The sequence below is a fragment of the Phoca vitulina genome, unplaced genomic scaffold (assembly GCF_004348235.1).
Source record: "Phoca vitulina isolate PV1807 unplaced genomic scaffold, GSC_HSeal_1.0 scaffold2, whole genome shotgun sequence".
NCBI classification, from domain to species: Eukaryota; Metazoa; Chordata; class Mammalia; order Carnivora; family Phocidae; genus Phoca; species Phoca vitulina.
This window is the reverse complement of record NW_022589705.1, coordinates 87171812-87199788: the sequence shown is the minus strand read 5'-3', so window position 1 is coordinate 87199788 and position 27977 is coordinate 87171812. Positions and strand designations below refer to the sequence as shown.

The 27977-nt window shown below is 57.2% G+C and overlaps 2 protein-coding genes across 6 annotated transcripts in view; one reads left to right on the top strand and one right to left on the bottom strand.

Moving 5' to 3' along the window:
• Positions 1–136: 136 nt before the first annotated feature.
• On the top strand, positions 137–17579 carry SLC66A1 (solute carrier family 66 member 1). Of its 4 annotated transcripts, none has more exons than XM_032392421.1 (8): positions 137–197; positions 3853–4018; positions 11240–11369; positions 11923–12010; positions 12478–12620; positions 12741–12833; positions 13233–13418; positions 13570–17577. In XM_032392421.1, the coding sequence occupies exons 2-8, from the start codon at positions 3855–3857 to the stop codon at positions 13639–13641; spliced, it is 876 nt and encodes a 291-aa protein (XP_032248312.1). In that variant the 5' UTR covers positions 137–197; positions 3853–3854; the 3' UTR covers positions 13642–17577. The 4 variants fall into 4 exon arrangements, with proteins under 4 accessions (XP_032248312.1, XP_032248303.1, XP_032248293.1 ...); XM_032392412.1 differs by having other exon boundaries at positions 138–197; positions 3850–4018; positions 13570–17576; XM_032392402.1 differs by having other exon boundaries at positions 143–197; positions 11244–11369; positions 13570–17579.
• A 2267-nt stretch (positions 17580–19846) lies between these two features.
• The window catches only part of CAPZB (capping actin protein of muscle Z-line subunit beta), a 128692-nt gene continuing 120561 nt past the window's right edge, over positions 19847–27977 (bottom strand). The window contains exons 7-10 of one of the 2 annotated variants that reach the window (XM_032392363.1): positions 25411–25476; positions 24673–24749; positions 23368–23480; positions 19847–20647 (exon numbers count right to left, since the gene is read on the bottom strand). In XM_032392363.1, the coding sequence (XP_032248254.1) occupies positions 23378–23480; positions 24673–24749; positions 25411–25476 (246 nt within the window). In that variant the 3' untranslated portion in view covers positions 19847–20647; positions 23368–23377. The remainder of the gene's footprint in view (positions 20648–23367; positions 23481–24672; positions 24750–25410; positions 25477–27977) is intronic. The other variant, XM_032392374.1, reaches the window with a different exon arrangement.

Sequence of the window (27977 nt, the reverse complement as noted above, 5' to 3'; positions counted from 1 at the left end):
GCGCCGCCCCACCACGCACGCTCGGTTCGCTCGCATCGTTCGCACCGCCCCCAGGGACTGTCAGCTCCGTGCACGGCGCAGGAGGCGGAGCCGCGCGGCTCAGGGACAGGGGCGGGGCGGGGCGGGGCTTCGGGTCAGCTGACCGAGGCTGGGCAGACAGAACCCAGAAGCCGGGACCGGGGGCTGATGTTGAAGCGGTGAGTTGGGTTTGAGGCTAGGGGCAAGCCCGAAGGCTGCGGGTGGGACTCTGGGCGTCGCTACCACATCTTTCCAACAACCTCTTCCAGCCCCTGGACCGTCTTGGGGCTTCTGTCCCCTCCTTGGGGCGCGAGATCCGGAGACGAGGCTCTGGGCCGGGATTAGGTGGCCCCTCGGGAACATACGTCCCCCTCCTGAGAATGGTCTCTCGGACCAGCCTGGCCAGGGTTTGGGGTCTGGGTCCTCTTTTCACCTTCTGGTTCCGGGGGACGGGCCCCATCGTTTCCAACGGCTTTGTTTTCCCCAGGGCAGGCAGGGGAGGGGGCCTCGCGGCGTTTGAGCGCTGACCCCAGCAGCTGCCCTGTCATTATCCCCGACAAACAGGCGGCCCGCGCTGGCCTTAGTCACCAGGCGGCCAAGGACCTGGAGGCCTGGAGTTGGTGGTAGCCACCAGCGGGGACTCCCCTCCCTTCCACATACGCCGAGGTTCTGCTGCGAATCCCAGATTGCCCTCTCCCCTCCTCAGGCCTGGGACAAGTTTCGAAGTGTGTACATGGGGAGGCTGGGTTTGGAAGTGTGAGGACTGGCTTGGGTCTTGTCCATGCAACACTTAACCGAAAGCTGCTTTGCGCCAAGGACTGGGGGGGAGGGTGGTGGAGGGACACACTACAACCAAAGCAGAGTAATAAGCCATCCCCGGCTATTACTGCTGAGTGTTTAATCTCTGCCAGGCACCATTCTAATCCCTTGGCCTGGATTATGTCATTTAATTCTGCAGTCGGTCTAGGAGGTGTGTATTTACCCATTGTACAGATTGGAATTCTGAGGCTCAGTCACTTGCTCTGGAATTCTATACTTGTGGGCATTAAGCAGGTCAGTTCCAGAGTATTCTCTCCTCAAACTTAGGTCATCTGAGCTCACAGCTAGTTTCCTTTCTTCCTTCCCTCCCTTTCCTCTCTGTCTCCCTCTTTCTCTGTCTCCTCTCTCTTCCTCAGCACTGTCTGAACCTTTACTGTGCAGCTGGCATTGCTGGCCCCGAGAGTCAGTCACGGCTAGGGTGAAGGGAGAGGTGTGGGCTTGAGGAGCAGGAGTAGCTGAGGACTGTGATAAGCATTCTTCAGATATGTGAAGGGGAAGGGAAGAGGTGACAGGTATCATCCAGCCAGCCTTTGCAAGGCGTCTTTGAGATGGCACATTAGAACCCTGTCTCCTTCCCAGGCCCTCCAGAGGGAGAAGGACACACTCCTAAGGGAAGAGACTATATGTGCAGAAGCCTGGAGGCCTGCCGCTTCCGTGGGAAGCTTCCATGGGAAGCATTTCCCTGACTCAGCTTGGGTCCAGTAGAGGAGCTTGGGTGTGGCCCGAGATGCCATCTCCATTGTAGGTTTTCTCAAAGCCTGGCCACATGCATCAGAATCAGCTGGGGTTGCCTTTTTTTTTTTTTTTAAGATTTTATTTTTAAGTAATCTCTACACCCAACATGGGGCTTGAACTCACAACCCTGAGATCAAGAGTCGCGTGCCTTACCGACTGAGCCAGCCAGGCACCCCTGGGGTTGCTTCTTAAACCCAAAGTCCCTGATCTGAAGTCCAGAGAGACACTGAGCCTGAATTCTGGGCATGTGCCCTGTGTGGTTCCAAGGCACCTACCCTTGCTGTGGTCCTTGTCAAACCTATGGATGCAGTCAGGCTTTGTTGCAACCCTGGACATCCATCCTCGAAGTGCTGTTTGACCAGGAGGTGGGCCCATTCCCAGAAGCCGGGCCTGGGGCCCAGGCTGGCTCCCTAGCTGGGTCAGAACGTCCAGATGATGGGCCCTGTGTGCAGTGGCCCCCAGAGGAAGGCCCCTTCTGGTCGGGATTCAGGCGTGTCTCAGTGTGTCCCGGGCTGCGCATATGACCTGTGCAAGATCAGGGACCACCCACCCCGTGCTCTGGGCCCTGTGAGCCAAGCTACAATCCTCCAGACACCCCCTTCCCTCACTGGGCATGTGTTCATTTCATTTCCTCCCTAACCTGGTGAAAAGGGGGTGAGAGAGTGGCCGCAGGGTGGTTGAGCTCCTGGACTCTCATCCTCACAACAGCCTCCAGCATGGTTCGGTCAGGCCTGGGGCAGAGAGCCTTCCTTATGTGCATTTCATCTGCACTGCCAACCCCAAGGAGCCAGGGTCATCATCCCCATTTTACAGACAAGGCTCAGACAGGTTCCTCACTCGGCCAAGGTGACCCAGCCTTACCTGGGAAATGGGGGCAGTCTGCCCCACCTCACAGGGAAGTTACGAGGGTGGCTGTGTATTACGGTGATGAAAGGGACGGGCACAGAATCTGTAAGAGGGCAACCGGGTGGGGGGGGCAAAAGGACTTGCTTTTTTTTTTTTAAGATTTTATTTATTTAACACAGAGAGAGAGAGAGAGTGCGCACAAGCAGGGGGAGCAGCAGGGAGAGGGAGAAACTGAAGGTAGCTGGAGAGAGTCTCAGTCTGGTGAGGAAAGCCTCTGAGCACAGGACAGGAAGGGGAAGCCTGCCTTCTGGCTGCTGGGGAGCTTGGGCAGTCGGCCAGACCACAGGTGGGGTGGGAGGGTCTGCCATATCCGGGGACAGAAGCGCCTGAGGCAGCATGGCAGGGTGGCCAGGAGCCGGGGTTTGGGTCCCCGTCCTGGCTTTGACTCCTGCCTCTGTCGCTTCCTGGCTGGGTGCAAGTCACTTCCCTGGTTCCTTGGATGTATCAGGAGCCCCCCCAACTCCCCTTCATGGAGTTGATAGGACAGAATGAGTAAGATGCCTGCAAGGTGCTTAGCCCAGAACTGGTGACGAGCTTCGTAATCAGGGGCTATGGTGAGTCTCGCCTGGTAGAGATGGCACCGTCTGGCTCCGCTTTCTCTTCCTTCTCTGGGACTGTCGCACAGACCGTGACCGCTATAATCACTGTGCAGGGTGCCCGGGCATCGGGAGGGGACTTTCCTGCCTGCTCCTGCTACCAGCCACTTTTCTGGCTTTGTGGGTGGTGAGAATGGGCAGGTGGCTCCAGACTCCTCACCAGCAGGCATCCCGCACACGCTGCTCCTGGAGAATTGTGCTTGAGTGCCGCACTGGAATCCCAGCCACCTGTGCAAGCCCTGGACCCACCTGGCCCTTATTCTCCACGTGCCTCTTCTGACCCCTGTTGGCTGGCAGTCCTACTTCAATGAGAGAATGTACTTAATGGGGCCTGGTCTCCGCGGATGTAATTTACAAAACAGGAGATCAGAAACAATGTAAACGTTGGAGGGTTGTAACAAAGTGAGCGGAGGGTTCACTGTATGAACTCATGTAACCGTCAGGACAACCATGAAGGAGGCGCTGTGATCACCCCTCTTACAGATGAGGGAACTGACGCACAGGGAGGCTGAGGCACTTGCCCAAAGTCGCAGCATTGAGGAGTGCTAAAGCTGGCATCTACACACTTGTCCCTGACCGCAGATCGGGCCCTGTCCTTGCACAGGTCGTCTGTGTACTTGAAGCTGATTGTGCCCTTGGGGTTCAGAGGCTTGGTCCCGCCGCGTGATTAAAACTGGGGATGGGCGTAGCTGGGGGCGGGGCACAGGATCCAGACCTGCCAAGGCTAAAGGCCCCCTTCTCTTTCTCTCTGTACAACCCTCCCTGCATCCCGCAGCAGCCATGGTCTGGAAGAAACTGGGCTCCGGCAACTTCTCCGACTGCCCCAATGGCTCCCGCCAGTGGATATGGGATGTGTTTGGCGAATGCGCCCAGGACGGCTGGGACGAGGCCAGCGTGGGCCTGGGCTTGATCTCCATTGTCTGTTTTGCAGCATCCACCTTCCCGTGAGTAGTGGCCGGGGGGCGGGACCAGGACAGGGGGCGGGCTGGGGCGATGGCTTCAGGCACTGCCTGGAGGAGGGTCTGCCTGACCCGCCTTGGGCCTCTCCAGACTCAAGGCCAAATGTACTCCCACTCACTGATTTCCAGCCCACCCTGGAGGGCCCTGCCCTGGAGCCCACCCTAGGGCTCGCCTTGGCTGGGCAATGCCAACACACAGATGATAGTAACAGTATTAACCCTTAGTGCTGTTTGTTCAGTGCACGCTACGTACCTCAGTTCTGAGCACTTGACATGTTTTTACCTCATTTAAACCTCATAACCCTGTGAAATAAGTAGTTACTGTCCCTATTTATGAGGGAACAGAAAGCCAGAGAGACTAAGTCACTTGTTCTAGGTTGCACAGCTAAGAAGAAAGGAAGCAGAGGGGTGGGAGGGCTGACATGCCCCAAACACAGCCCTCGTTCTGTGACAGTCTGGTGATGGGGTGGGCGAGTAGTGATTACAAGATGGTGTGACCACTGCTGTGATTGAGGAACGGGGACACACTGTGACCTGGGAGAGTTACTTTGCTGCTCTGTACCTCAGCTTCCTCATCTGCAGAATGGCAGTGTTGTTCCCAACCTCCCAGGGCTGCTGTGAGGATGGGACGAGGCAGTGTACGTAAAGCACGGGACTCGGGGCCTTTGCGCCATGTAGGCACAATCCCATGGCTGGACAGAGTGTGTGGGAGTCAGGGGCACAGGGAGAGGTGAGGTCGAAGAGGTCACCAAGGGCCCTGTAATGTGAGGCTTCTCCACTGTTAGGAAATCGGCTCTTTATCCTGAGGGAGAAAGATAAGGGTTTAATCAGGAGCTCAACATTTTCTTAAAAATAGCTTTATGGAGAGATAGTCCACATACCATATAATTAGCCCATTTACATGTATAATTCAGTGTTTTTAGTGTATCTGCAGAGTCGTGTAACCAATGCCATAATCAGTTTTAGAATGCTCTCATCACCCTAAAAAGAAACCCCCAAAGAAATGAGTCATTCCTGATTTCCCCCGAAGCTCCCAGCGCCTGGCAACCAGCCGTCTACCTCCTGTCTCTGTAGATTTGCCAACTCTGGACATTTCCTGTAAATGGAATCATAGAGCATGTGAAAGACCAGCTTCTTTCACTTAACAGAACGACTTCAAGACTTACCTATGCTGTAGCAGGTGTCAGGACCTCATTCCTTTGTGCGTAATGTTCCAGTGTGTGATATGCCACCTTTTATTCATTCATTCACTGATGGATGTTTGGTCTGTTTCTACTGTGAACATTCATGTGCAAGTTTTTGTGGGTACATATGTTTTTACTTCTCTTGGGTATATGCTTACGTAGTGAAATTGCTGGGTCATAGGGTAACTTTGTGTTTAATCTTTTTAAGGATTTTTTTTTCCTTAAGATTTATCTGACAGAGAGAGACACAGCGAGAGAGGGAACACAAGCAGGGGGAGTGGGAGAGGGAGAAGCAGGCCTCTCGCGGAGCAGGGAGCCTGATGCGGGGCTCGATCCCAGGACCTGGGATCACAACCCGAGCCGAAGGCAGATGCTTAACGACTGAGCCCCTCTTTTAAGGATGTTTAAAAAACATTATTAAGCCCTGGTTTCATGACTCAGCCTAACCTTAATGACATCATTTGGGGCCTCTGGTTTTCTTTTTCTTTTTCTTTTTCTTTTTTCTAGATTTTATTTTTTTTTAAATAATCTCTACACCCAACATTTGGCTCAAACTCACAACCCCGAGATCGAGATCAGGAATCACGTGCTCCACAGACTGAGCCAGCCAGCTGGCCGCCCCCTTGTGGTTTTCTTTTTCACAGGGAACTGTCAGACTGTTTTCCAAAGAGGCTGTACCATTTTCCATTCCCTCCAGCCGTGTGTGAGGTTCCAATGTGTCCATATCCTCATCAATGCGTATTTTCTATGTGTATTATTATAGCCATCCTAATGGGTTGGAAGTGTTATCGTGTTGTAGTTTATGATTTGAATTTGCCTGACGGCTAGTGATGTTAAGTAGCTTTTCATGTGATTTTTGGCCGTTTGTATATCTTCTTTGGAAAAAGGACTGTTCAGATCCTTTGCCTATTTTTCAATTGGATTATTTGCCCTTTTGTTGTTGAGTTGTAGCAGTTCTTTTAAAGATTTTATTTATTTATTTGAGAGAGAGAGAGAGAGAGCGCGCGCACCGATGGGGGGATGGGCAGAGGCAGAGGGAGAAGCAGGCTCCCTGCTGAGCAGGGAGCCCGATGCAGCGCATGATTCCAGGACCCTGGGATTGTGACCTGAGCTTAACTGACTGAGTCACCCAGGCGCCCCTGAGTTGTAAGCGTTCTTTATATATTCTGGATACGACAGCCTCATGATCTGCAAATATTTTCTCGCATTCTGTGGGTTCTCTTTTCACTTTCTTGATTGCATCCTTTGAAGCACAGAAGTTCTACATTTGGATGATGTACAGTTTATCTCTTTTTTCTTTTTTGCGTGTGCTTTTGGTGTCATATCTAAAAAAACATCGTCGTGGGGCACCTGGGTGGCTCAGTCGTTAAGAGTCTGCCTTCGGCTCAGGTCATGGTCCCAGGGTCCTGGGATCGAGCCCCGCATCAGGCTCCCTGCTCGGGGGGGAAGCCTGCTTCTCCCTCTCCCACTCCCCCTGCTTGTGTTCCCTCTCTCGCTGTGTCTCTCTCTGTCAAATAAATCTTTAAAAAAATTTAAAAAAATAAAGATAAAAATAAAAAAATATCATCGCCTAATCCAAGTAACAGAGATTTACCCTGATTGTAACCGGGTGCAGGGACGCAAGAGCATCGGGCTCTGGGGGGGGGGGGGGGGGGGGAGCCAGATTAAGGTCAGCCACTCGCCACTGAAAAAATCCAAAGGCAGAGACATGAGTGGTGGTGAAACGAGAAAGGAATTTATTTCTGTGAGGCCAACACCGGGAAAACCACAGACTGGTGTTTCTAAGACTGTCTCCCAAGTGCTAATGATACTTCCAGAATTACATAAGGAAAGCGAGGGACAATGGTCAGTGGGTACACGCAGGGGCGCGGGGAAGTCAGGTGGGTCATTGTCTTGGGCTTAGTCCCTCCGGGTCTTCCGGACATGGGGCAGTCCTTGTTGCTTCAGCGGGTAGTTTCGGTTCCCTTCCTGGGATGCTTTGTGCACAGGGTCTTTTGCCTGAGTTAAGGGATAAGCTAGAAAGAAGAACTTAATCAATTAGAAAGTTTGAGGTCAAGGAGCGCTGGGGTGGCTTAGTCAGTTAAGCCTCTGACTCTTGATTTTGGCTCAGGTCTTGATCTCAGGGTGGTGAGTTCAAGCCCTGTGCTAGGTGTGGCGCCTACTTAAAAAATGTATATATAGAAATTTGAGGTCAAAATGAAAGTAGTCAAGCCCTCTTGCATTATCTTTTTCTGTAACAGTTTCATAGCTTTGCCTCATTCTGACACCAGTGTCCATGTGTGTTTTTTCCCACACCGCCAAGCATCTAACGCCATCAGACACTATCTTCCGTGGGACGGCATCAGATCCCACAGGTGAAGGGCTCAGTCCCACAAGACTGCCCCTCCCCCTCCAGATGTCCGTCACAAGTTCAGGTTGTCACTTCTGCTTCTGATTGGTGTAGACCAGCTATAGACTGGAGGTCCCAACAAACCCCCTACCTGGTTTTGATTAATTTGCTAGAGCGGCTCACAAAAATCAGAGAAACATTTGACTCACGAGATCACTGGTTTATTACGAAAGGATACAGGGAACAGCCAGATGGAAGAGATGCACAGGGCAGGGGTTGCAGACAGGGGCATGGAGCTTCCGGTTCCTCTCCCAGTGTGCCATTCTCCCTGAACCTCTGCACATTCACTGGCCCAGAAGCTCTCCGAACCTGTCCATTTGAGTTCTTCTGGAGGCTTCACTACACAGGAATGATTGATGACATCATTGGCCATTGGCGATTGAACTCCATCTCCAGCCCCTCCCCTTCCCCAGAGGTCAGGAAAATGGGACTGAAAGTTCTAAGCGTTTAATCACATCATGGCAGCCAGCCCTCATCTTTAGGTGACCCAGAGGCTTTCCAAAAGTCACCTCATTAACTAACAAAAGGCACCTTTATTGCTCAAATCACTTAGGAAATTCCAAGAGTTTTAGGAACTTTCTGCCAGGGATGGGGTGAAGACCAAATATATGTCTGCCTTCCTTCCTTCCTGAGGGGAGAGGGAGAGAGAGAATCTTAAGCAGGCTCCAAGCCCAGCGTGGAGCCCGAAGTGGGGCTCGATCTCAGGACCCTGAGATCATGACCTGACCCAAAATCAAGACTCTGATACTTAACCAACTGAGCTACCCGGGTGCCCCTATGTTTCTTATTGTAAATCACAATATAACAAATTAGCTTTTAAATTTAGGTCTGTTAAAAAACAAAATTACCCTGATTAAATTTGAAGACACAATTGGTGTTGTTAAGCCATTCATGAATTGGGCAGCATCCCATCTAGCAAATAGAGAGATGTTCTAAGGAGTTTTATAAAATGGAAGGTTTTTATAGGAAAGAGGGTGGGGCAAGAAATTATTAGCAAAAAAAAAGGGATTATATCAGGCAAGTTCATTTTCCTGCAGGGGGTCTTAGTAGATGATCTCATCTTCCTTTGTGGGGGATGGCGAGGGCCCATGTGACAGATGACCTCATTGCTACTGACCAGAAAATTCCTGACCAATTAAGACTACATACCTGGGGGAGGTTGAAATGTGATTAGGTTTGTTATTATGCCCCTGTTCGGTGATTTGGCCTAAATGACTCCATCTTGGGCCTGTGGTTTTCTTTTTAATGGGTCTTTGATACAGTTTGAGTTATATTTTATATGTGGTGTGGGGTAGGGGTCGTCTCATTCTTTTGTATGGAGATAACCAGTTGTCCCAGTACCATGTGTTTCAAAGACCCTTCTTTCCCCCATGGAATTATCCTAGTACCTCATTGTGGACTTGACATTTTTATTGAATTAGCTTGTTCCTGAGGCCACAGTAGGTATGTTGAAAGTAAACAAAACAGATGCCATCCTTGCCTTTGCAGAGCTTCCGTTCTGGCTACCTTTAAAAGGCAATCAGGGAGTCACAGGGAAGAAGGACTGGCAGGACAGGGAGTGAGACTGGAGGCAGGGAGGCCACCTTGGAGGCCATGGAAGCCATCCAGCAAGGAGCGATATCGGGGGCATTGGAGATGCTCCGTATAGGCTGACTGGACAGGTGTGGGTGACCGCTGGAGCCCGAGGGAGAGAGACGCCCTGTTCCAGAATGAGAGCCTGCTCTAGGACTATCTGAGGAGCTGGCTGAGGCTTCCCCTTCCTGCCATGACATAATGTTGGCCCTGCGTGAGCCTGGCTGATGAACCAGTGAGGGGGGTCAGAGGCCTGGGAGAGAGCCCCAGGTGACAGCAGGAAGGGCAGCTGCCTTCCTGCTCCTCCTCAGGACTCAGCCTTTCTTGGGTGCGATAAAATCACTTTCCCTGCAATTTAATGGAGACTTGCCAAGTCACATGTCCTAGAAGGGGCTTTAGGGGCCATAGGCTAGACCTTAATTAGGGGCCTCCCTAGTGCCAGGCCTGAGCTGGACACTATCCCTGCCCGCAGGAGGCTTGAGTCCAGGAGGGACAAGGATGTCCCATGTTACAAAGGAGGAAGTAGAGGACACTGGCGAGCTGTGCCAGGAAGGCCGTGGGGAGGAAGTGATGTTTCCTGAGCCGTGAAAGACAAAGAGGAGGGAGTGGGCTGGCTGCCTGCCAATGAAGAGTCTGGAGGAAGGGAAATAAATCCTGGTGGAGGGGGCAGGGCCGGGGGATAGCTGGCCCTGGGGGCCTCCCCAAATAGCAGGGGAAGGCTCCGAATGCTTGTGGGGAGCCTGGGGTTTTAAAAAGATCCTTGAGAGGGAGCAGAGTCAAGGGGAACCAGGCTTGGATAGGAGACAGGCGCGTGGACGGGGTGTTTGTGCGAGGGGGTGTCTTCACAGGAGGAGGAGAAGGAAGTTTGGCCGTGGGAAGATCAGGGCCATACCTGGCTTTCTCAGTTTCTGACTTGGGTGTTGTGGGGGATGAGGTGCCATTTAGTCCCCTTTTATTTAAAAACACACAGACGAGGGGCACCCGGGTGGCTCAGGCGGTTAAGCAGCCCACTCTTGGTTTCAGCTCAGGTCATGGTCTTGGTTGTGAGATCGAGCCCTGAATCAGGCTCTGTGCTCAGCACTGACTCTGCTTGGGATTCTCTCTCTCTCTCTCTCTCTCTCTCCCCCTCCCTCCGCCCCTCCCCCTGCTCATGCTCTAGCTCTCTCTCTCAAATAAATAAATCTTTAAAAAAGTTAAAAAAGATTCTTTCTCTCCCTCTGCCCTCCCCCGCTCTCTCTCTCTCTCTCAAAATAATAATAATAAGTAAAATAAATATACAGAGGATTAAACAGAAAAAGAGTAAATGGCAGTTGCGTGAAGGTTCGGAGGGACTGGAGAGGGAGGGGCTGGGTCTGTCAGGCTGTGATTCTGGTTCCAAGCCTCCCTGTGACCTGACCGGCCCAGGGCGTTCTGCAGGACCGAAAGAGTTAATATGCACAAAGGGCTCAGAACTCTGCCTGACGCCTGTTACCTGTGGCCTGTTGTCAGCACTGAGCTCATGCTGACACTTGGCCTTTGAGAAAACAACCAGAATATCCAAAGCCACAAGCCACGGGGCTCTTGGGGCCATCCCGCCTTGCCCCATTGCCCTTTGAAGGTCACGGGCTGTGGTTTGGCCCATCTTATCATCATCATCAACCGCTCCTGGAGATAGGGCAGCGCCAGGCCGTGGCTCCCTGCCACCAGCACCGTCCTTTCACCGCCCCCCCCCCGCTTCCCCTCCATAGAAGAAAGAATGCAGGGTCCCTGTGACGTGGCTCTCTTCTTGCAGCACGGCGGGAGGTGGGGGGTGGGGTGACACAAACTCCAGGTCCCCACTGGAAGACTCTAGGGTGCTCTGGAGGGGAATCTGAGGAATGCTATGGATGACTCTGGAAAGATGCACCTGCCATAGAGTTCCTTGGTTGGAAGAGAATCCGCTGGTAAGAATCCCCAAAGGGCACCGAAAGGCTCCTGCGGCTCCCGCCTGCCGGCAGGATGGGCTCACAGGCGACTTCCCTGCTTCCCCGGCCCGGGCCCCCTCCCGCCCTGAGCCCGCATCTTCTTCCTCCTTGGCCGCAGCCAGTACATCAAGGCCTGCAGGACAGGCAACATGGACCAGGCGCTGTCTCTGTGGTTCCTTTTGGGCTGGATCGGAGGAGACTCCTGCAACCTCATCGGCTCCTTCCTCGCTGACCAGCTGCCTCTGCAGGTGGGTCAGACCGGGGGTGGGGCGGGCCACCGAGGACGGCCACGGCAGAGGGGGTTGACCACGGCAGAGGGAGGGCCCCACACTGGAGAGAGCGCCCTCCGCCCCGCCGTGCAGCGTGACAGGCAGCTGGTCGGTACCCTTCTCCGGGCCTCAGTTTCCCCATCTGCGAAACGAGCACATCAAACCAGAGGATGGCTCTGGGGTGCCGAGGTCCTGACTGAGCTGCCAGGGTGTGGGGCCACAGAGGAGGAAAGGTTTCCCTTGGGGGGAGTCGGGGGTGGGGCTGGCAGGTGCCAGGAATCCCAGCCAGGAGTCCATCGTCTTCCCCAGCGGGACGGTACCGTCGTCGCGGCTCCTGTGCCCGGCCACGCCCGAGCCCTCCCTTAACCGCTGAGTCCCCCTCTGTCCCGGCGAGGAGCACCCGCCCCCCGTCCTCCCTCTGTCCCGGGGGCCCGCTGCCGGCCTGCTCTCGAGTTCTGCCGGCTGGACGCAGATGAGGAGACCGGAGGGCAGGGTGGTGAAGTGGGTCGGTGGGGCCGCGCCTCTCTTGCAGAGCTACACGGCGGCGTACTACGTGCTGGCCGACCTGCTGATGCTGGCCCTCTACTTTCACTACAAGTTTAAGAAGCGCCCCTCTCTGCGTGAGTGTGGGGAGCGGGGCGGCGGGAGGCCCAGGAGCGCGGGAGGCAGAGGGCTTCGCACCGCAGCGTCCGGCCCAGGCCGGGACGGGGGCCGGACCACGGGGGCTGCTCTTTCTTCCCTTGGGTCGCATCCCACAATCGTGGCTTCAGCTGTTCCTCTGTACCTGGCCCTGGGCTTGGACACAGGTCACCGCTGCCCCTGAGGATTGAGAAGGGGCGGGAGTCAAGGTCAGAGGGAGGCACTTGTCTGCTCTGGGTGACCCCCTCCTGCCCTTGTCTCTCGTTTACAACCCTAGGAGAAGGGTGCTATTATTACACCCATTCTACAGAGGAGGCACTAAAGCCCAGAGCGGTCAGGTTCCTTGCCCAGAGTCACACAGCCGCCGAAGGGCAAGGCCAGGATTCAAGTCCTGGTCTGTTTGCTGCCGCTGTACCTGACCTCGGCTTCCCCCCTGTCTCCTGTCCAGGGTCTGCCCCCATCAATTCCGTGCTGCTCTTCATCCTGGGGGTGGTGTGTGCCTTCCCGCTGCTGAGGACCACTGGCCCGGTGGCTGCCCCGAGGGAGGTCTTCCGGGGCCGCTCGCTCCTGTCAGTGGAGCCGGGCAGTAAGGTGAGGTGTGGGTCAGTGCCCGGGGGGTGCGGGCTGGGGACCGGCTCGTCCCGAGGGAGCGGGGATCGCACGCTGCACCTCTGGCCCCTCCCGGGCACTGAGCAGCCCCTGCCCTCTCAGCCCTTCACTCGGCAGGAGATCATCGGCTTCGCCATCGGCTCCGTCTCCAGTGCGCTCTACCTGCTGTCCCGGCTGCCTCAGATCCGCACCAACGTGAGCCCGGGGCAGGGGCGGGGCCGCCGGGGCAGGGTGTGCGGTCTTTGTGCAGCAGGTCTGGGTTCAAACTGCCGGTCGGCTTAAGTGAATCCAGTTCTCCAGGCCTCAGTTTCTGCCCCTGGGAAGTGGGCACGATGAGGCCCGTCTTGAGGGACACGGGTGTCCCGTGTGTGTCTCAGAGAAGCAGCGGGTCAGGTGAGGAGGCCAGGGCCCGGCCGACAGTCCCGAGGGATGGGGAGAAAGGGGTGTGGTGGGCCCGGGGAGGCTGGCGGGGCGGCCAATCTCCCGCGGACCGGGCGCACGGTGACAAACGCGCTCAGAGCGTGCCCAGTGGGACGGGGCAGCGTGACAGGAACCCTGGCCGAGGCCTCTGACCCCCGCCCCCCTCACCCCCAGTTCCTGAGGAAGTCAACGCAGGGCGTCTCCTACTCGCTGTTCGCCTTGGTGATGCTGGGGAACACGCTGTATGGGCTGAGCGTGCTGCTCAAAAATCCCGAGGTGGGCCAGAGCGAGGGCAGCTACTTGCTGCACCACCTGCCCTGGCTCGTGGGCAGCCTGGGCGTGCTGTTGCTCGACACCGTCGTATCCTTCGGGGGTGGGGGGCATGGCAGCCTGTCAGGGCCGGGGGCGGGTGGGGGAGGGAAGAGGGGAGCACCCCGGAGGGAGCCAAGGCCCCCAGGGGCACGTCCGTCCCAGCCTCTGCTCGGTTCGGCCTTGACGTTGGCCCCTCCAGATCTCCATACAGTTCCTGGTGTACAGGGACACGGCCACCTCCTCGGAGCGTCAGCCCCTCCTCCCCAGTTGACCCGGACCCAGGCCAAGCCCGGGACTACGGGGACCTCCAGATGCCGCTCCCAGGAAGGGACAAGTGTGGGCAGACACGGGGCTGCTGACCCTGGACTGGCCGTGGAGGCGGCCGGGGGCGCCTTGAGGGCCTGGCCCAGCCGCCTCCCCCACCTCGGAAACCTTCTGGCCGACTCTTCCAGGAACCCTGACTGGCTGACTCTTCAGGGAGCGGGGAGCGAGAGGGGTGCGGGGGCCAGCTCCCCCCCCGAGTCTGAGGCTGCTGTCCTTGGGAGCCTCGAGGGAGGGGCTGCAGCGGAGACCTCGGCCCCTCCGAAGGCAGTGGGCGCCCCTCGACCCACCTCCCTCCATCTGCCTGCACACCCCCTGGAGCGGGGTGCACCTGCAGCCGGGTGCCCCCAGGCCTGTCCCGTTGACTGCAGACAGCCCAGTAAACGGTACCTCCCAGCGAGGCCTCTTTCTGTTGCTCCTTCCCCGAGGTGCTGCGGTCTGGGCTGCTCCGGGCAACAGCGGGGCGTGGGGATCTGGGCCCCAGCTTCCGGGTCCCAGGTGGGGGCCTGGAGGTCGGGATATGGCAGAGCCGAGCAGGAGCGGACTGCCCAGCCTCCGGGGGGCCTCGGGTTTTCTCACCGGCTTCTCTGTAACAGACCCCACACCTGGGGGTGAGGAGACAGCAGCGAGAATGACAGGGTCCCGGCCCCTCAGTGCTCAGGAAGAAGCAGAATAGTTAAAGGTTCAGATCTTAGTTCTGCCTCTTTGCTTCTCTGTGCCTCAGTTACCTCATCTGTGAAATGGGATGTATGTTATAAGATGGTGCAGTTAGCGGAGGTTAGCCCCAAAGTCTGGCATGTGGTAAGCGCACCATAAAGGTTCGCTTTGATAATTTTCAGTTGGAGGAGAGGCACTTCCAGATCTCCCCGCAGATCAGGGAGACCTTCCTGGAGGAGGTGACACGCAGAAGGCCGGGCAGGAGATAACAGGGGAGAGGTGGGGGGTGTGGCAGGCAAGAGGAAGGAGGTGCAAGAGCAGTGGGAAGGGAGGAGAGGAGGGCAGGGCTCAGCCCTGAGCTCCAGTCCTGGGCCCCAACCTCACTTCGTCTCCCTGACCCCGTTCTGAGTCCACTTGTTGGCCATGACCCTGTGCGTGCCTGAGGGGCTGGTCAGGGAGAGAAGCTGTGGCTCAGGCTTTCTGAATCTCCTCTACCTGCCCCGGGGACGGCGGGGAGCTCGGCAGTGGGGCCTGCAGCCCAGTCTGGTGCCGCGTGGATGGGCTGAGTGCAGCCTCCACCAGCCCGGGCTGCGCTGGGCGCCGGGAGGGGGGTGACCCCGGCTCCGGTCCTTGTCCTCACGGAGGGAAGCTGGCTGCCGGGCCCTGGGGGTAAGGGCTTTGACCAGAAGGTACAAAGTGCCATCAGAATGAGGAGACTCCCCAGGGAAGGCCTCACAGAGGAGGGGCCCGGGAGCTGAATCCTGAAGGCGCAGGGATGTCAGGAAGGGGCAAGGGTATGTGCACGGGCCTGAGCTGGGGTCGCTGCAAAGCCAGGCTGAGTGTAGACAGGGTCGTGGGGCCGGGGCCAGGGCGCACAGCAGGTCGGGGGAGAGAAGGCAGGAAGTGGGGTCTGGCAGACCAGGGAGAGCCTCCTCTGAGGCACAAGTGGGCAGTGAAGCCAAGTCGGGCAGTGTCCCCCGGGCCCATCCTGGGTCATGCCTGCGGAGCGCCGTGTGTACCCCCACACGGGGCTGATGTTTGTTGAGCGCTTGCCGTGTGCTGGGCTGGGCTGTGCCCTATGGTCGGTGCAGTTGGGATGGTCAGTAGACAGATGGAAAACAGGCTCTGAGGGATCAAGCGGCTTGCTCGAGGTCGAGCAGCTTTTCAAACCCCATTCCGTCCCTCCGCTGCAGGGACCGTCCCCCACCTGGCCGGGACTGGGGCTCTCGGGGTCCAGAGATCGGGGCCGCGTGCCACCCAGCTTCCCCTCGCTCCCAGGGGCGGCCCAACCCTGCGGGGCTCAGGCTCCCTTCCCACTTCCTCGAGCCGCCCGCCCCGTCCCAGGCGAAGGTGCCCCCGGGCCCCAGCTGGCTCGGGCCTGGGCCTGGTTCAGGTGCCCTCTGCCAGGCAGCGGCTGGCTCCACGCAGGGCCGTGACCTCGCTTGACGCCAGTTACCGGGGGCTCCCTCATACGGCAGCGAGAGCCCCAAGGGCCGGCGCAAGTCAGAGCTGCGGGGAGGAGATGGAGCGGCGCAGCCCTGCCCTTCGGAAGCCCTCACAGGGGCGACCTCATCCCTTCCCCCGGGCAGCACCGGGTCGTCCGTGGGGTGCCGGCTCTTGCTTTCCAGCACTGCCCAGTGGGCTGCTTCCTCCTCAGGAAGCCCCCGGTCTGATGGCTGGGGCCTGGGCCCGGGCAGTGTCCTGTCTGACGGAGGAGGAGGAGGAGGAGGAGTGCTCGTGCCCCAGCGCCCGGCACCGGGCGGCATTAGCTTCTCCAGGGCCCGGGCCTCCTCAGCTGACGGATCCGCTCGTTGCACCCCACTGATGGGGCCTCATGGAGGGGAGAGGCACTCCGGCGGACCCCCTTCCTCCCCGGGGCGCACGCCTCTTACCTCGCTGCAGGCTGGGGGTGGCCCGAAGGGATGAGCCCCGCCTTACACCCGTCCTCCCGCCTGACTGCGCGGGCTCAGTGGAGGTCTGCATCTAGGTTTCAGGCCCAGGCTCAGCCAAGAAAGGGGCACCGCCCTGGTCACTTGTCAGTTGTCCTTGTCTGGGAGGGATTCTCCCTCTGGACACTCATGGGGAGCAGGAGGCTGGGCCAGTCATCCCTAAAGAGCCCTCCCTTGGCGGTTCATATTTTATTGAATGAGATGCCAGGTGCGCAAACGCCTCACACAGCGTCTGGTCCCAGTGTCCCCCCCCGAATCCTGGGGGGCAGGAAAAGCTGGCTGGCGGGCAGGTGGCAATCTCCTACAAAGCAGAAGGAAGGGCCCAGCGTTCCCGTCCTCAGCATGTGGCCCCAGGCCCTCCCAGCCCGGGGTTATTCAGCAAACATGGGACTTCTTAAGCCACAGCTTGGACATGGCCTTTAGTCCCCAAAGCTGAGAAAGGGGAACAGCCCACAGCTCACTCCCCTCCCCTCTTTACTTCTTCTGCCGTTGGACTTGGCTTTCACTGTTGCTGAATGGAGGGACCGCAGAGGCCGCTGGGTAGACAGCCAGGTGCTGAGACCTAACTACCTGCCCCAACTTGCACACGCTAACCTGATCAGGTTAGTGTTAGCCCCGTGGCGGGGAGTGGGGATCGCCTGCTGCTGCGGGTGACTCCATTCACCTGAAAACTATTGGTCAGTCCCCCAGCCCTGTGACAGCCCTGAGGACACAGCCACCCACTGGGATCTCTGTGCCCGGCACACAGAAGTGCTCCGTAAAGATTATTTTTATTCATCAGCACTTCCCCACCCCCACCACAGTGTGGGCAGACTTCTGTCCTGCTCACCCAGTACACAGTAGGTGCTCAGTAGACGTTTGAGTGAGTGAGTGAATGCCCGAAACAACGTCCCTCAAGGAGCCCTCAATCTGGTGAAGGAGACCGGCGTGTCACTCACAACTACTGAATTTGTACACTCAACATGGGGGAAATGTATGGTGTATGAGATCTAGCTCAATAAAACTATTTGAAAAAAGATCAAATCAGAGATTAAGTTCGCATGGGAAGTTATGGGTATAAGAATATATTACATCTTGCAACATTTCTACTCATTTATAGTCCTTACAAAATGACCCAAATGCCTAATATGCGTAAGACTGAAGGATTCCGTTCACTGGACGGGTTCAAAGATCTGTATGTATGTGACAATAGTCTGTTCACTCTCGGAAGCATTAATTGAGCATTTACATTGAAAAATTGCCCAAGAATGGGGCGCCTGGCTGGCTCGGTGGAGCGTGTGACTCAGTCTTGGGGTCGTGATTTCAAGCCCCACATTGGGTGTAGAGATTACTTAAATAGAAACTTTAGGGATGGGGCGTCTGGGTGGCTCAGTCGGTTAAGCGTTTGCCTTCGGCTTAGGTCACGATCCCAGGATCATGGGATGGAGCCCTGAGAGACGTGTTGGGCTCCCTGCTCAGCGGGGAGCCCGCTTCTTCCTCTCCTGTTGCTCGCTCTCTCTCTCAAATAAAATCTTTTTTAAAAAGTTGCATAAAAAAGGTAGAGAACAGTGGTAGAAGTGTGTGTCTATGAAGTAATATTTTTTTTAAAGATTTATTTGAGAGAGAGAAATAGAGCACTCGTGTGGGGGGAGGGGCAGAGGGAGAGGGACAAGCAGAAGGATAAGCAGACTCCGTTGCTGAGCGCAGAGCCTGATGCAGGGCTCAATCTCACGACCTCGAGATCATGACCCGAGCCGAAATCAAATCGGGACGCTTCACCAACTAAGCCACCCAGGCGCCCCTAAAGTAATATTTTGAAAGACAGAAAATAATTTAAGAATGGAAAGTTAAAACATTAAAAATACTTGTACCACATTTCAATATATTTTAGAAACTTAATTTATAAGTTTATATAAAATAGTTTGTATTCTGAACTTCATTTTTTTAAAAAGTGGAGTGTTGGTGATGCGAATTATAACCAAAGTTTTTATGAAACAAAAATAGCACCAGCTCGTTTTAAAGAAATTACATTTAATAGATCATCTGCTTCCTAAGGGCAGAAAAGAGAATTGCAAACTCAGTGACAAAGCCCTCAGTCCAAATATTTGCAGTGAAGCTGGTAGGTTCTGGTTGAAGTAACAACCTGACAAGGTATGATTAAGTAATCTGGTTTTCCTTCTGAAGGTTTTACAAATTTGTTATACTGAGAAAATAATGATGAAGCATTTTTACTTCTATGATAGGTAATTTTTAACATTTATTTAACTTACTGTTTGGAATGAGGGATCGGTTCTTTTTAAAAAATTGGAAGCTTTTGGGCACCTGGTGGGGGGGGTGCTCAGTCGGTGAAGCGGCCGACTCTTGGTTTCAGCTCAGGTCATGATCTCGGGGTCGTGGGATCGAGCCCCCCGCGTTGGGCTCCTGGCTCAGCGTGGACTCTACTCCTTTCTCCCCCGCTCATGCTCTCTCTCAAATAAAATCTTAAAATTTTGAAGCATTTGCTCTAGAAGCTTCATCACCAAGAGAACAGGAGGAAAAGATGCTCTTCTCTTGGAATTCTAAACCGGGAAGGAGGGGCCAGCCAGGGGTAGTGGGGCCAGCAGGTGGGGGTGCACATCCTGCCCCCTGCTTCCTGTGAAGTGGGGGTAGATGGGTCGGTCCCAGTGCCGGCCCCCAGGAGCCCTCTTTCCTTAGGGTTCGCTGGTTGCCAGGAGCGGAAGCCCACTCGCCAAGCCAGCAACACACACAGCTGTCGGCAGGCTGTGCGGGGCTCACGGGGGGAGGGAAAAGGTGAACCAGTGGCAAATGGAAAGACAGAGGCCAAGTCGGCTCCGGGATCCCGGGAGTAGGAAACCTTCTTGTGGGCATGAAACTCTTTCCTCTCAGTCTCTCCTGCGAGAACCAAACTGGCTGGGCATGGGTCCTGCCAGGGGGAGGGCCCACGTGACTGCACTGGGAGTTGGTGGCACCAGGGAGACCCAGTCCGCAGTGCCCACGCCCCCCAGTGGCCACTTAGTCAATGATGCGAACAAATGACAGTATGGACACAGGGAATCTTGGAATCTGGGGCCCCAGAAGGACCTCAGCAAAGGCTCCAAGGGGCTGGCTTGTCAAAACTACAGCGAGGGGCCGGAAGGACTTTGGACAGCCCTGCTTGCCCACCTGAGCCCTCACGCGCTCCACCACCACCTGTCCCGGGGGTGCTAAGTGGGTGCAGAGCTCACCCCAGAGCCAGGGTGTGGGTCCCTGAGGGCGGGATCCTGCACACACTGGGTGTTTGCAGAGACGAGAGGCCTGGGGAGGCCACACCCAGAGTGACAGAATGACATGGGGGGGGCCCCCAGCTCTCCAGGGGCACGTGGGGCTGGGGAGTATGGACTGGGGAGCCAAGCGGCAGCTCCGGGCCCCCCCAAGGGCCCCTCTTCTCCCCGTCCATCGTGCGAGGCGCCGCCACCCTGGGGCCAGCCCTCACAGCCAAGGCCACATACGCTTGCAAAGTGAGGCAGGCGAGAAAGAAGACAAGGCCAGTGCTAACTGCGTCCCAGTTTCTGTTTGTTTATTTTTTTGTTCTTTTTTTTTTTTTTAATTATGGAAGCTCAAGTATAAGATGTAGATTTTTCTTTTTTAAGCTTTACAAAAAAACAAAATAAAACAAAAAACTCCTTTTGCATTCCATAAAAATTGACAGAAAAGCACCTGGCCAGAAGAGCAGACGGTCAGCAGGCCCCACCCCCGCGCCCCCACCACGTGGTCTCCGTGGGACAGGGTTCCGTCCGCGCAGGACAACGCGGGGGGCCACCCCCTTTCTCACGGAGCTGTCCCCTGTCCCCCCAGCCCCAACCCCCAAGCAACTCCCAAACACACGTGGAATCAGATTTCCAGTTTTTCTTCTTTCACACACCACAGTTAGTTCATAAAATTTTTTTGTTTTACATTTTTTACACCAATGTAACAAAAAGGTGGGAGGGAAGGGGAGGCAGACAGTGTATTTTATGCCTATAAATGGGGGGGCAGACGGGGGGGCTGGGGCAAACGAAAACACACGGTCTCTGTGGAAATATGGAGAGTTCTGATAGCAAAACGTGGTGGGAAGGAGGCCTCAGAGACGGAGGGTGTTTACTGGGCTTTATTCTCAGGGAGAGATGGCGCCGTGCGGCCCGGTGAAGCCGGTGTTACGTGACCCGGTGGGGAGGCGAGGGGCGAGGGAAGGGAGCAGAAGACGAGTTCTCTAAGAAAGGAATCTAACGAGCGCGTGGCGTGTCCAGGGAGCGTGGAGCCGAGCTCTAACACTGCTGCTTTCTCTTCAAGGCCTCCACCAGGTCGTTCTTAAGAGCTTCTTGCTTTGATTTGTCTGCGAAAGTCTGCACAGACCTGCCAGGGAGGAAAGGAGTCGATCAGTCTGTGTCACGGGAGGGGGGCGGCGGCGAGGGCCAGGGCGCTGCGGGGCTGGTGCCTGGCTGGGTCCCGCTGCCTCCCTGGGTCCCGGGCTGGGCAGCCCCACGAGCGGCGCCGAGGCCCACAGCGCCCGAGACCCGCACCCTCGGCCCCTCACCAGGCACCACAGGGGAGGCGCATGGCCCACCTGGGCAGGTGCTCACCTCTGCCCTGGGGGGGGGGGGGCCGGCTGGAGCCAACAGAACCCTAATCCACTCCTCTGGGGCCTGAAGCAGGTGGTGGCTCCTGGGCTTCCCCCTCACTGCACCCCTGCCCAGCAGAGGCGGCCCGCCGCTCACCCCCCAAGTGCAGGGTGCAGAGGGACCCCACTCAGCGAACGTTTAAGACCCTCTGGACAGCTGAGCAGACTGGGTTCACATCCAGGGCAGTGCCTGAAGGGCAGGCGCTTTGAGTCTTCTGCCGGGCGACACCATCAGCTGTGAACTTGGCCGAGAAACTCCCTCGGCCTGGATTTCAAGAGGCAGTATGGGACTGAGATAAGAGGTCCTGGGTCCCTGCCGTCAAATCCCGGGTCTGTGGGGACACGCTGCCGTGCGTGCGCTTGTGCCCGGGTATGAACACTCCTCAGTGCAGCGAGCAGCCACCGAGCTCCGCAGAGGCCGGACGGTTTACAAGGTGCTTCCCACACATTTCTCCTCTCCCTCTCTCAGCATCCCGGAGGGGTTCTTACCGGTGTCCCCAGTTCTCAGACGAGGACACGGAGGCTCAGGGAAATGCCCCCTGACAATGGCCAAACGGTCACTCTGTCAAACTGACCATTATGTCGACCAATCAAGGACTTATTAAACTACTCATAAACTTTCCAACAGTTCTGAAGCAGCGGACAGAAGGGGTGAGGGCTGCCCGGCAGGAAAGCTGTGGACACCAGGCCCCACGGGAATCCCCAGCTCCACGTGCATCGGCCATGAAGAAGGATGGTAAGGAGCCAAAACATAATCCTCAACTTCCCCAAATGGGTAAAGTGACATGAAGCAGTACCCAGGAGAAGAACATCCCAAGCTGAGTTCTGGCTACTGAATCCCAGAAACCTCATGGGAAGTGGCCTAACAGAACGAGGGGGGTGCAGACAAGACCATCCCTGAGCCACTAGAAACTCTCACAAGTGCCGTCCTTTCTGGTTGAACATTTCTGAACACCTGCCCCGGTGGCCCTTGGCTTCCATCCTTCGCCAGTCCACCACATGCTTCTGGAAAAGCTTCCGGCGGGAGGCTGCCCGGCCCGCGTGGGTGCTGGCTCTTCTGGGAAGGAGGAGCCGAGCACAGCTGTCCTCAGCTCTCAACCCCCACAAGGGAGAAAGTTCCAGAGTTAGAACCAGAGTGAGAATCAGGTAAGAGATGGGAGACTGGGCTTAGAACGACTTGGAGGTATAAGGACCGAGACACTCATTTAGGGGACAGAGTTTGGAAAGGTCACTGGCAAGCCATGTCAAACCACTGTGGGAAGGAAGACACGTCCTGGACCCCTGGAGTGCCAGCTCCCCACTGCTGTGTGTGTGGGGGGGTGGTTTATGCCGGAAAATCTCCAATGGTGGCCACGGGACAGGGATCTAGAGGACTTCAGGAACCCCTCTCCCCAAAAAGCGGAGGGGCTGGGAAGAAAACTGCACTATCGTGGCATGCCTTAAAAAGGAGGTTTTCTCCCGCTGTGATAGGAATGTGATGGTCCCAGTGTGAGGCCAGACAGACGTGCTGAAGTCCCATGAACGCAGAGTAGCCGGGCGGCCTGGTTCCATGAATGCCCCCACCCCACCCCACCCCAGAAATCCCGCTGAGCCTCTTCGGGGTCAGGCCCCCAGGGGCCAGTCCCTGGGCCTGGGCATAAATCCCTTAGCCCTGGGCTCTGCAGCCCTGCCCTGCTGGCTCTCCAAGCGCCTTCGATTAAAAATAGTTTCCTTCCCCTCCCGGGACACCGACCGCTTTCATACACCTGTATCTGTCCACACTCAAGTTGCGGTTCTTGGCTATTCTCAACAAGCAAGACTATTTCCCTTCCGTCAGCGTGAGGCGTTTAAGAGGACGGCCGCAGCGTGTTAGGGGCAGAAGGTTATGCAGGTCCAAGCAGCAAGCCCGGCCAGGGGGATTTCAGCCTCTGCTCTGTGCTCTAGCCTCGGGCTCGGGGCGATACACCCCTTTCAAAAGTCATGGCCCCCAACAGTCCATTTCCCACCAAGAAGGCTTCTGTGGCCTCTGGGATGCTCGGGGGGGTGGGGGAAGTCTGAGGCCCCGGCCACACAGACAGTGGACTCCGAGAGGCTGCCCGGGGGCAGTGGCCACGAGGAAGGCCGGGCACACAGCCCTGCTCTGCGGCCAATCCGAGCGGTGCAGACAAGCGGCTTCTGCTGGAGAGGCAGGGTTAATCCCCAGACCGGGCTTCTTCCAGAGCCAGAGCCAAACCCTCTCTCTGCCCCACACCCAACCCTGCCCGGAGTGCAAGACACACAGAGCACACACGTGACACGGGTCTGTGTTACACGGGGCCGAGGGGACACGTTAATGTGGCCGCCCACAGCCGTGAGCCGGCACACGGGGGTTAGTGGTGGTTTAAAGGGCCGCGTGGTCACGGCTGGTCCGGGGGTGGCGGCGGGTTGGTGAGTCCTGTTTAGTGGGGAGGGTGCTCACGCCTCTCAGGCAGGGTACCTGCGTCGGCTTAGTTATCAGGCTGGATGTGGATCTGGCGCTGGGTCAGCACTTGGGAAAGTTCCCTCTGCAGCTGCTGAAACTTGGGGTGGTCGGGGATTACGTCAACAGATCTACAGAGAGTGGTCAGAGATGAGTGCGGCGGGAGGGGGGCGACACACCGAGGAGCAGGTGGCCGCTGGAGACGCGGGGACGGAGCAGTGTCGTCAGGGCCCCTGCACTCTGGGGCAGCGGCACAGAGCGGGGAGCCACAGAGCTCGATGCTGGAGGCGCTCACGACCGCCGCCCCCCTGCGCGAGTGTGCTCGCGGAGGACAGGGCGCTGGCCCCACGTGACCAGACGACAGCGATGTTGCCAGAGCCGGGGAATAAAACCCACCAGGGGCCAGACCGAGTTCCCCACTGGCGGGCGGGAAATTGGAAAGATGAAGGTCCAGAGGGGGCTCCTCGCTATTTTAAACTGTAAGGAGAAGGAGGCTAGAAATCTGTCTCCTGGGGGAATTTACAAGTCAGGGGAGCCCCCAGAGTGGCTCCCTGCCTCTGCTTTTGGCCCACAAGGAGAACGACCCATGGAACGGGGGCTCAGGGGGCTGGAGGCTGAGGGCGGAGCACCAGACCTTGGCCTCACAGAGTGGTCGGGCAGACACTATCCCATCTGACCCCTGCCTCCCTGACTGGATGAGGGCCACAGACAGGAGCCCCCGGCCAAAGCCCGTGCAGCTCAGGTGGGCAGCACCTGCGCGAACCCCCTTGTTTTCTGACTCCACGGCCAGGGCGCATCCCACAGCCACCTCCCCTGCCTCCTGCTCTGTCCCCAGGGACTCTGAAGAGCCAGAGAGCCCTTCTCAGCCTTCATTTGGGCCAACGCTGCAGAACCGAGGGCACGAGATGGGTGGGGAGGGGCAGCTGGGGACCATGGCCATGGCCACCAGACGAATGAACCGGGGGCTGCAGAGGGGAGCAGGCCGCCCGAGGGGCTGCCATCCTTCACATGCTGTGAGGTCCAGGCAGATGCTTTAGATGGGAATGGCCCGGGGGGGACGGAGAGGAGGGGGCTCCAGGGACGAGGGCACCGATGGCTGTCCAAGTGAGCGTCCCCCAGAAAACAAGAACAGCAGGGCAGGAACCAGCGTCTCTGCAGGAGCTGTGTGACCTTTCAGAATCTGCAGTAACAATCCCACCAGGTGGGTACTTTCGCCAGGGGCACCAATGGGGAACCTGAGGTGCCCTGTAACCATCAGGCCGCACACCTAGGATTCAAATCCGTATCTTCTGGTTCCGAAGCTCCGGCTTTGGGGTACATTACCTCAGCCCATTGACGATGTCCTTTGTTTTTCCAAAGTAGATCTCATTCAGCGTACTTCTGATTTTATTTTCCATGTCCTGGGAAGGGAGGTCAGTCAGACAGGACGACAAACAACAGGAGGCCTGAGGCCCACACCCTCCCCTGTCCCACCAGCCCACCCCTGCAGTCCCCGCCGCGACCACAGGGGGGAGGCGCAGGACCGCGCCAAAGCCCGGTGAGCCAGCCCCACGGCCGACACCCCCCCTACAATTTGCATTCTGAGCGCTTCCCAGGCTTCAGGCACTGGGAAGCCAATACTCAGGGACTGGCGGCCAATGCTGACCATGATGGGAGCCGGTCTAAACCACATCACCACCCCGCTGTCCCCCCACCAATTTCGGGCACAATCCTGTAAAGCCCGAGAGCGCAGCACCCCTTCTTCCAGAGAGTGTGGCAAAGGGAAGGCAGAGGCAGCTGCAAACAGCCCATGGCCTTGTAGGGGTGCTTCCGTCCTGAGCTCAGGCCTCTGCTGGCACCCCGCGGGCTGGGGGAGCAGGCTTCCGGGAGCGCACACTGTGGGGGGCGGGAGAGGGGGCGGCCTGGGAGCTGAGCCCTGCTTGCATGCCCATCAGAAGGCTCAGAGCACGAGCCCGGGGCAACAGGGCAAAACCCAAGAAACACGACAGAGGCGATGCAGGACCGGCATGTGCTGCGGGAGCCGCCCCGAGCCCAGAGCCCCGAGCCCCGAGCCCCACTCACCTCTACCAGGCGCCCAATGTTGGCTATGTGCGGGGAGCAGTCACTCACGGTCTCATCCTTCTCCATCTGCCAAAGAGAAGAATGCTCCCCCACGTCAGAGGGCCGGGCGCCCGGCACGAACAGCAGCCCCTGCCCCCAGCTTGGTGCAGCCACCTGCAGGTGGTACAAGGCCGCCTGGCCAGCAGGGACCCCAGCCCGCAGGGACTGCAGCCGTAGGGCCCAAACCGCTCAGCCGGCAGAGGCCCAGAGGCCCCGCTCCCGGAGGAGGGTCTCCGGCTGCCCTGAGCGGAGCACGCCCCTGCCAGCCCCAAGGCCGCGGCGGGGAGGGCAAAGGGGCCCACCCTGGCCAGGCACTGGCTCGGGCTGTCCACCCCCCATACTGCAGGGGGGCACCCACTGTGCCCCAGCTGCCCTGCGATCCTGCCACGGGGCCTGAGGCTCAGACGGGAGGGGCCGCAGGCAGTGCGGGCAGAACCCGGAGCAGAGCCCTCTGACCGCGCAGCCTGCACGGCTGGTCGCGTGGCCGGGGGCGGTTTGAGCAAGAGAATCTGAACCCAGATCCCTAGACTGTGACCGAGGGGAACCCAGCAATCCGAGCCTCGGGCGGGGTCGTAACTGTTAAAGTTCTGGTCGAGTTTTACTGAAAGTATTAAAAGGAGGCGGCAGGCGGGGCAGGGTAGAGGGACAGAGGACTCCTGACCTGCGCCCTTATGCAGGAGGCGCGGACCCCCCGCCTCTCCCTCTGCATCAGGCTCGTTTCCCTCACGAGACGGTCGATCCCTTAAGGAGAGGTTCCGCTGTCCACACCCTGCGGGGTGCCCAGGAGAGTGGTGAGCACACAAATACTCGCTGTTTCAGAATGCAACTGTGGTTGAAATGAAACATGGACGCTGGAACAGGTCATCGTGAGACAGGATGAAAAGCTAGGAACGCGGTATCAGGACAGCCAGAGCTCAGGACTTGAGACACGTAGAGAAAGCACGGGTGAGGCAGGGAGGTGAATGGGCTTCAGAGGCTGGAGACCTGGGCGGCTGCTCGGGGAGCGCGGCGGTGGCTCAGAGGTCAAAGGCTTTGCTGCCGCTTCTCCATCAGGGAGAACGACTGTCAGGCCACAAACGGTAGAAAAGACCCAGTTAAGGGGCGCCTGGGTGGCTCAGTCGTTAAGCGTCTGCCTTCGGCTCAGGTCATGATCCCAGGGTCCTGGGATCGAGCCCCGCATCGGGCTCTCTGCTCTGCGGGAAGCCTGCTTCTCCCTCTCCCACTCCCCCTGCTTGTGTTCCCTCTCTCGCTCTCTCTCTCTCTGTCAAATAAATAAATAAAATCTTAAAAAAAAAAAAAAAAAAAAGAAAAGACCCAGTTAAGAGTGAGATGAGGCCCCAAATGGGCGAGCAGATGGTAGGAGAGACCCAAGTCACTTTCACAAGTGACTGCTCCGATTCCGTGGAGCAGTCAGCCATCCCTAAAAAGTGACCGCGTGCTCAGGAGGAGCCCAAACGCCTGAGGAGGGCGGAGGCTGACCCCACTTTCACGAAACAAGGAAGATGAGAGTTGGAAATTAAACATGGATCTGACAGCGAGCCACAGAAGTTTTGATGGGACTATTTAAAACTCATCTGTTGGCACATCTAAAATCAGCTATCGGGCGCCTGGGTGGCTCAGTTGGTTAAGCGACTGCCTTCGGCTCAGGTCATGATCCTGGAGTCCCGGGATCGAGTCCCGCATCGGGCTCCCTGCTTGGCAGGGAGTCTGCTTCTCCCTCTGACCCTCCCCCCTCTCATGCTCTCTGTCTCTCATTCTCTCTCTCTCTCAAATAAATAAATAAAATCTTTAATAAATAAATAAATAAATAAATAAATAAATAAATAAATAAATAAAATCAGCTATCTCTAATCTAGGAATCCACACGGGCTCATCGTGAACAAGTTCCACGAGAACCCCTAATTTCCTATTCTGATGGGGATGCTGGGAGCAGAGAACTCCTCTAGGGGTTCTCCACACACCACTGGCAGGTTCCCATCGAATCCCCTGTGGCCATGACCAGGGTGCCGGGTTCCCGGGGCGGCCTCTTTGGCGTCCTGCAGGCTTCCTGCCCGGCCCCGAGCCAGCCTGTGTGGGACTTAAGAGAAGGCACAGCCGTGAGCCTTCTCAGCCTTCTCAGCATCCTGGTGACGGCAGCGAGGGTCCAGACGATCAGAGCCCAGGAACGTGGGCTGCTGCGGAGCACACGGCCAAGTGCACAGTCGCCTGTTCTACTCAGCCTCTAGAAGAACTCTGTTTTCAACCCAAGGACATGGAGGCTCAAAGATGTCCTCTGCCCAGACCACGGCACATTTGCTCTTCCTGCCTCAGGTGGCTGGGGCGAGTGCGAATCACACTCTGGGGCTCAAACACGAAGCTCACCGAGGGCGCCTGGGTGGCTCAGTTGGTTAAGCAACTGCCTTTGGCTCAGGTCATGATCCTGGAGTCCCGGGATCGAGTCCCGCATCGGGCTCCCTGCTCGGCAGGGAGTCTGCTTCTCCCTCTGACCCTCCTCCCTCTCATGCTCTCTGTCTCTCATTCTCTCTCTC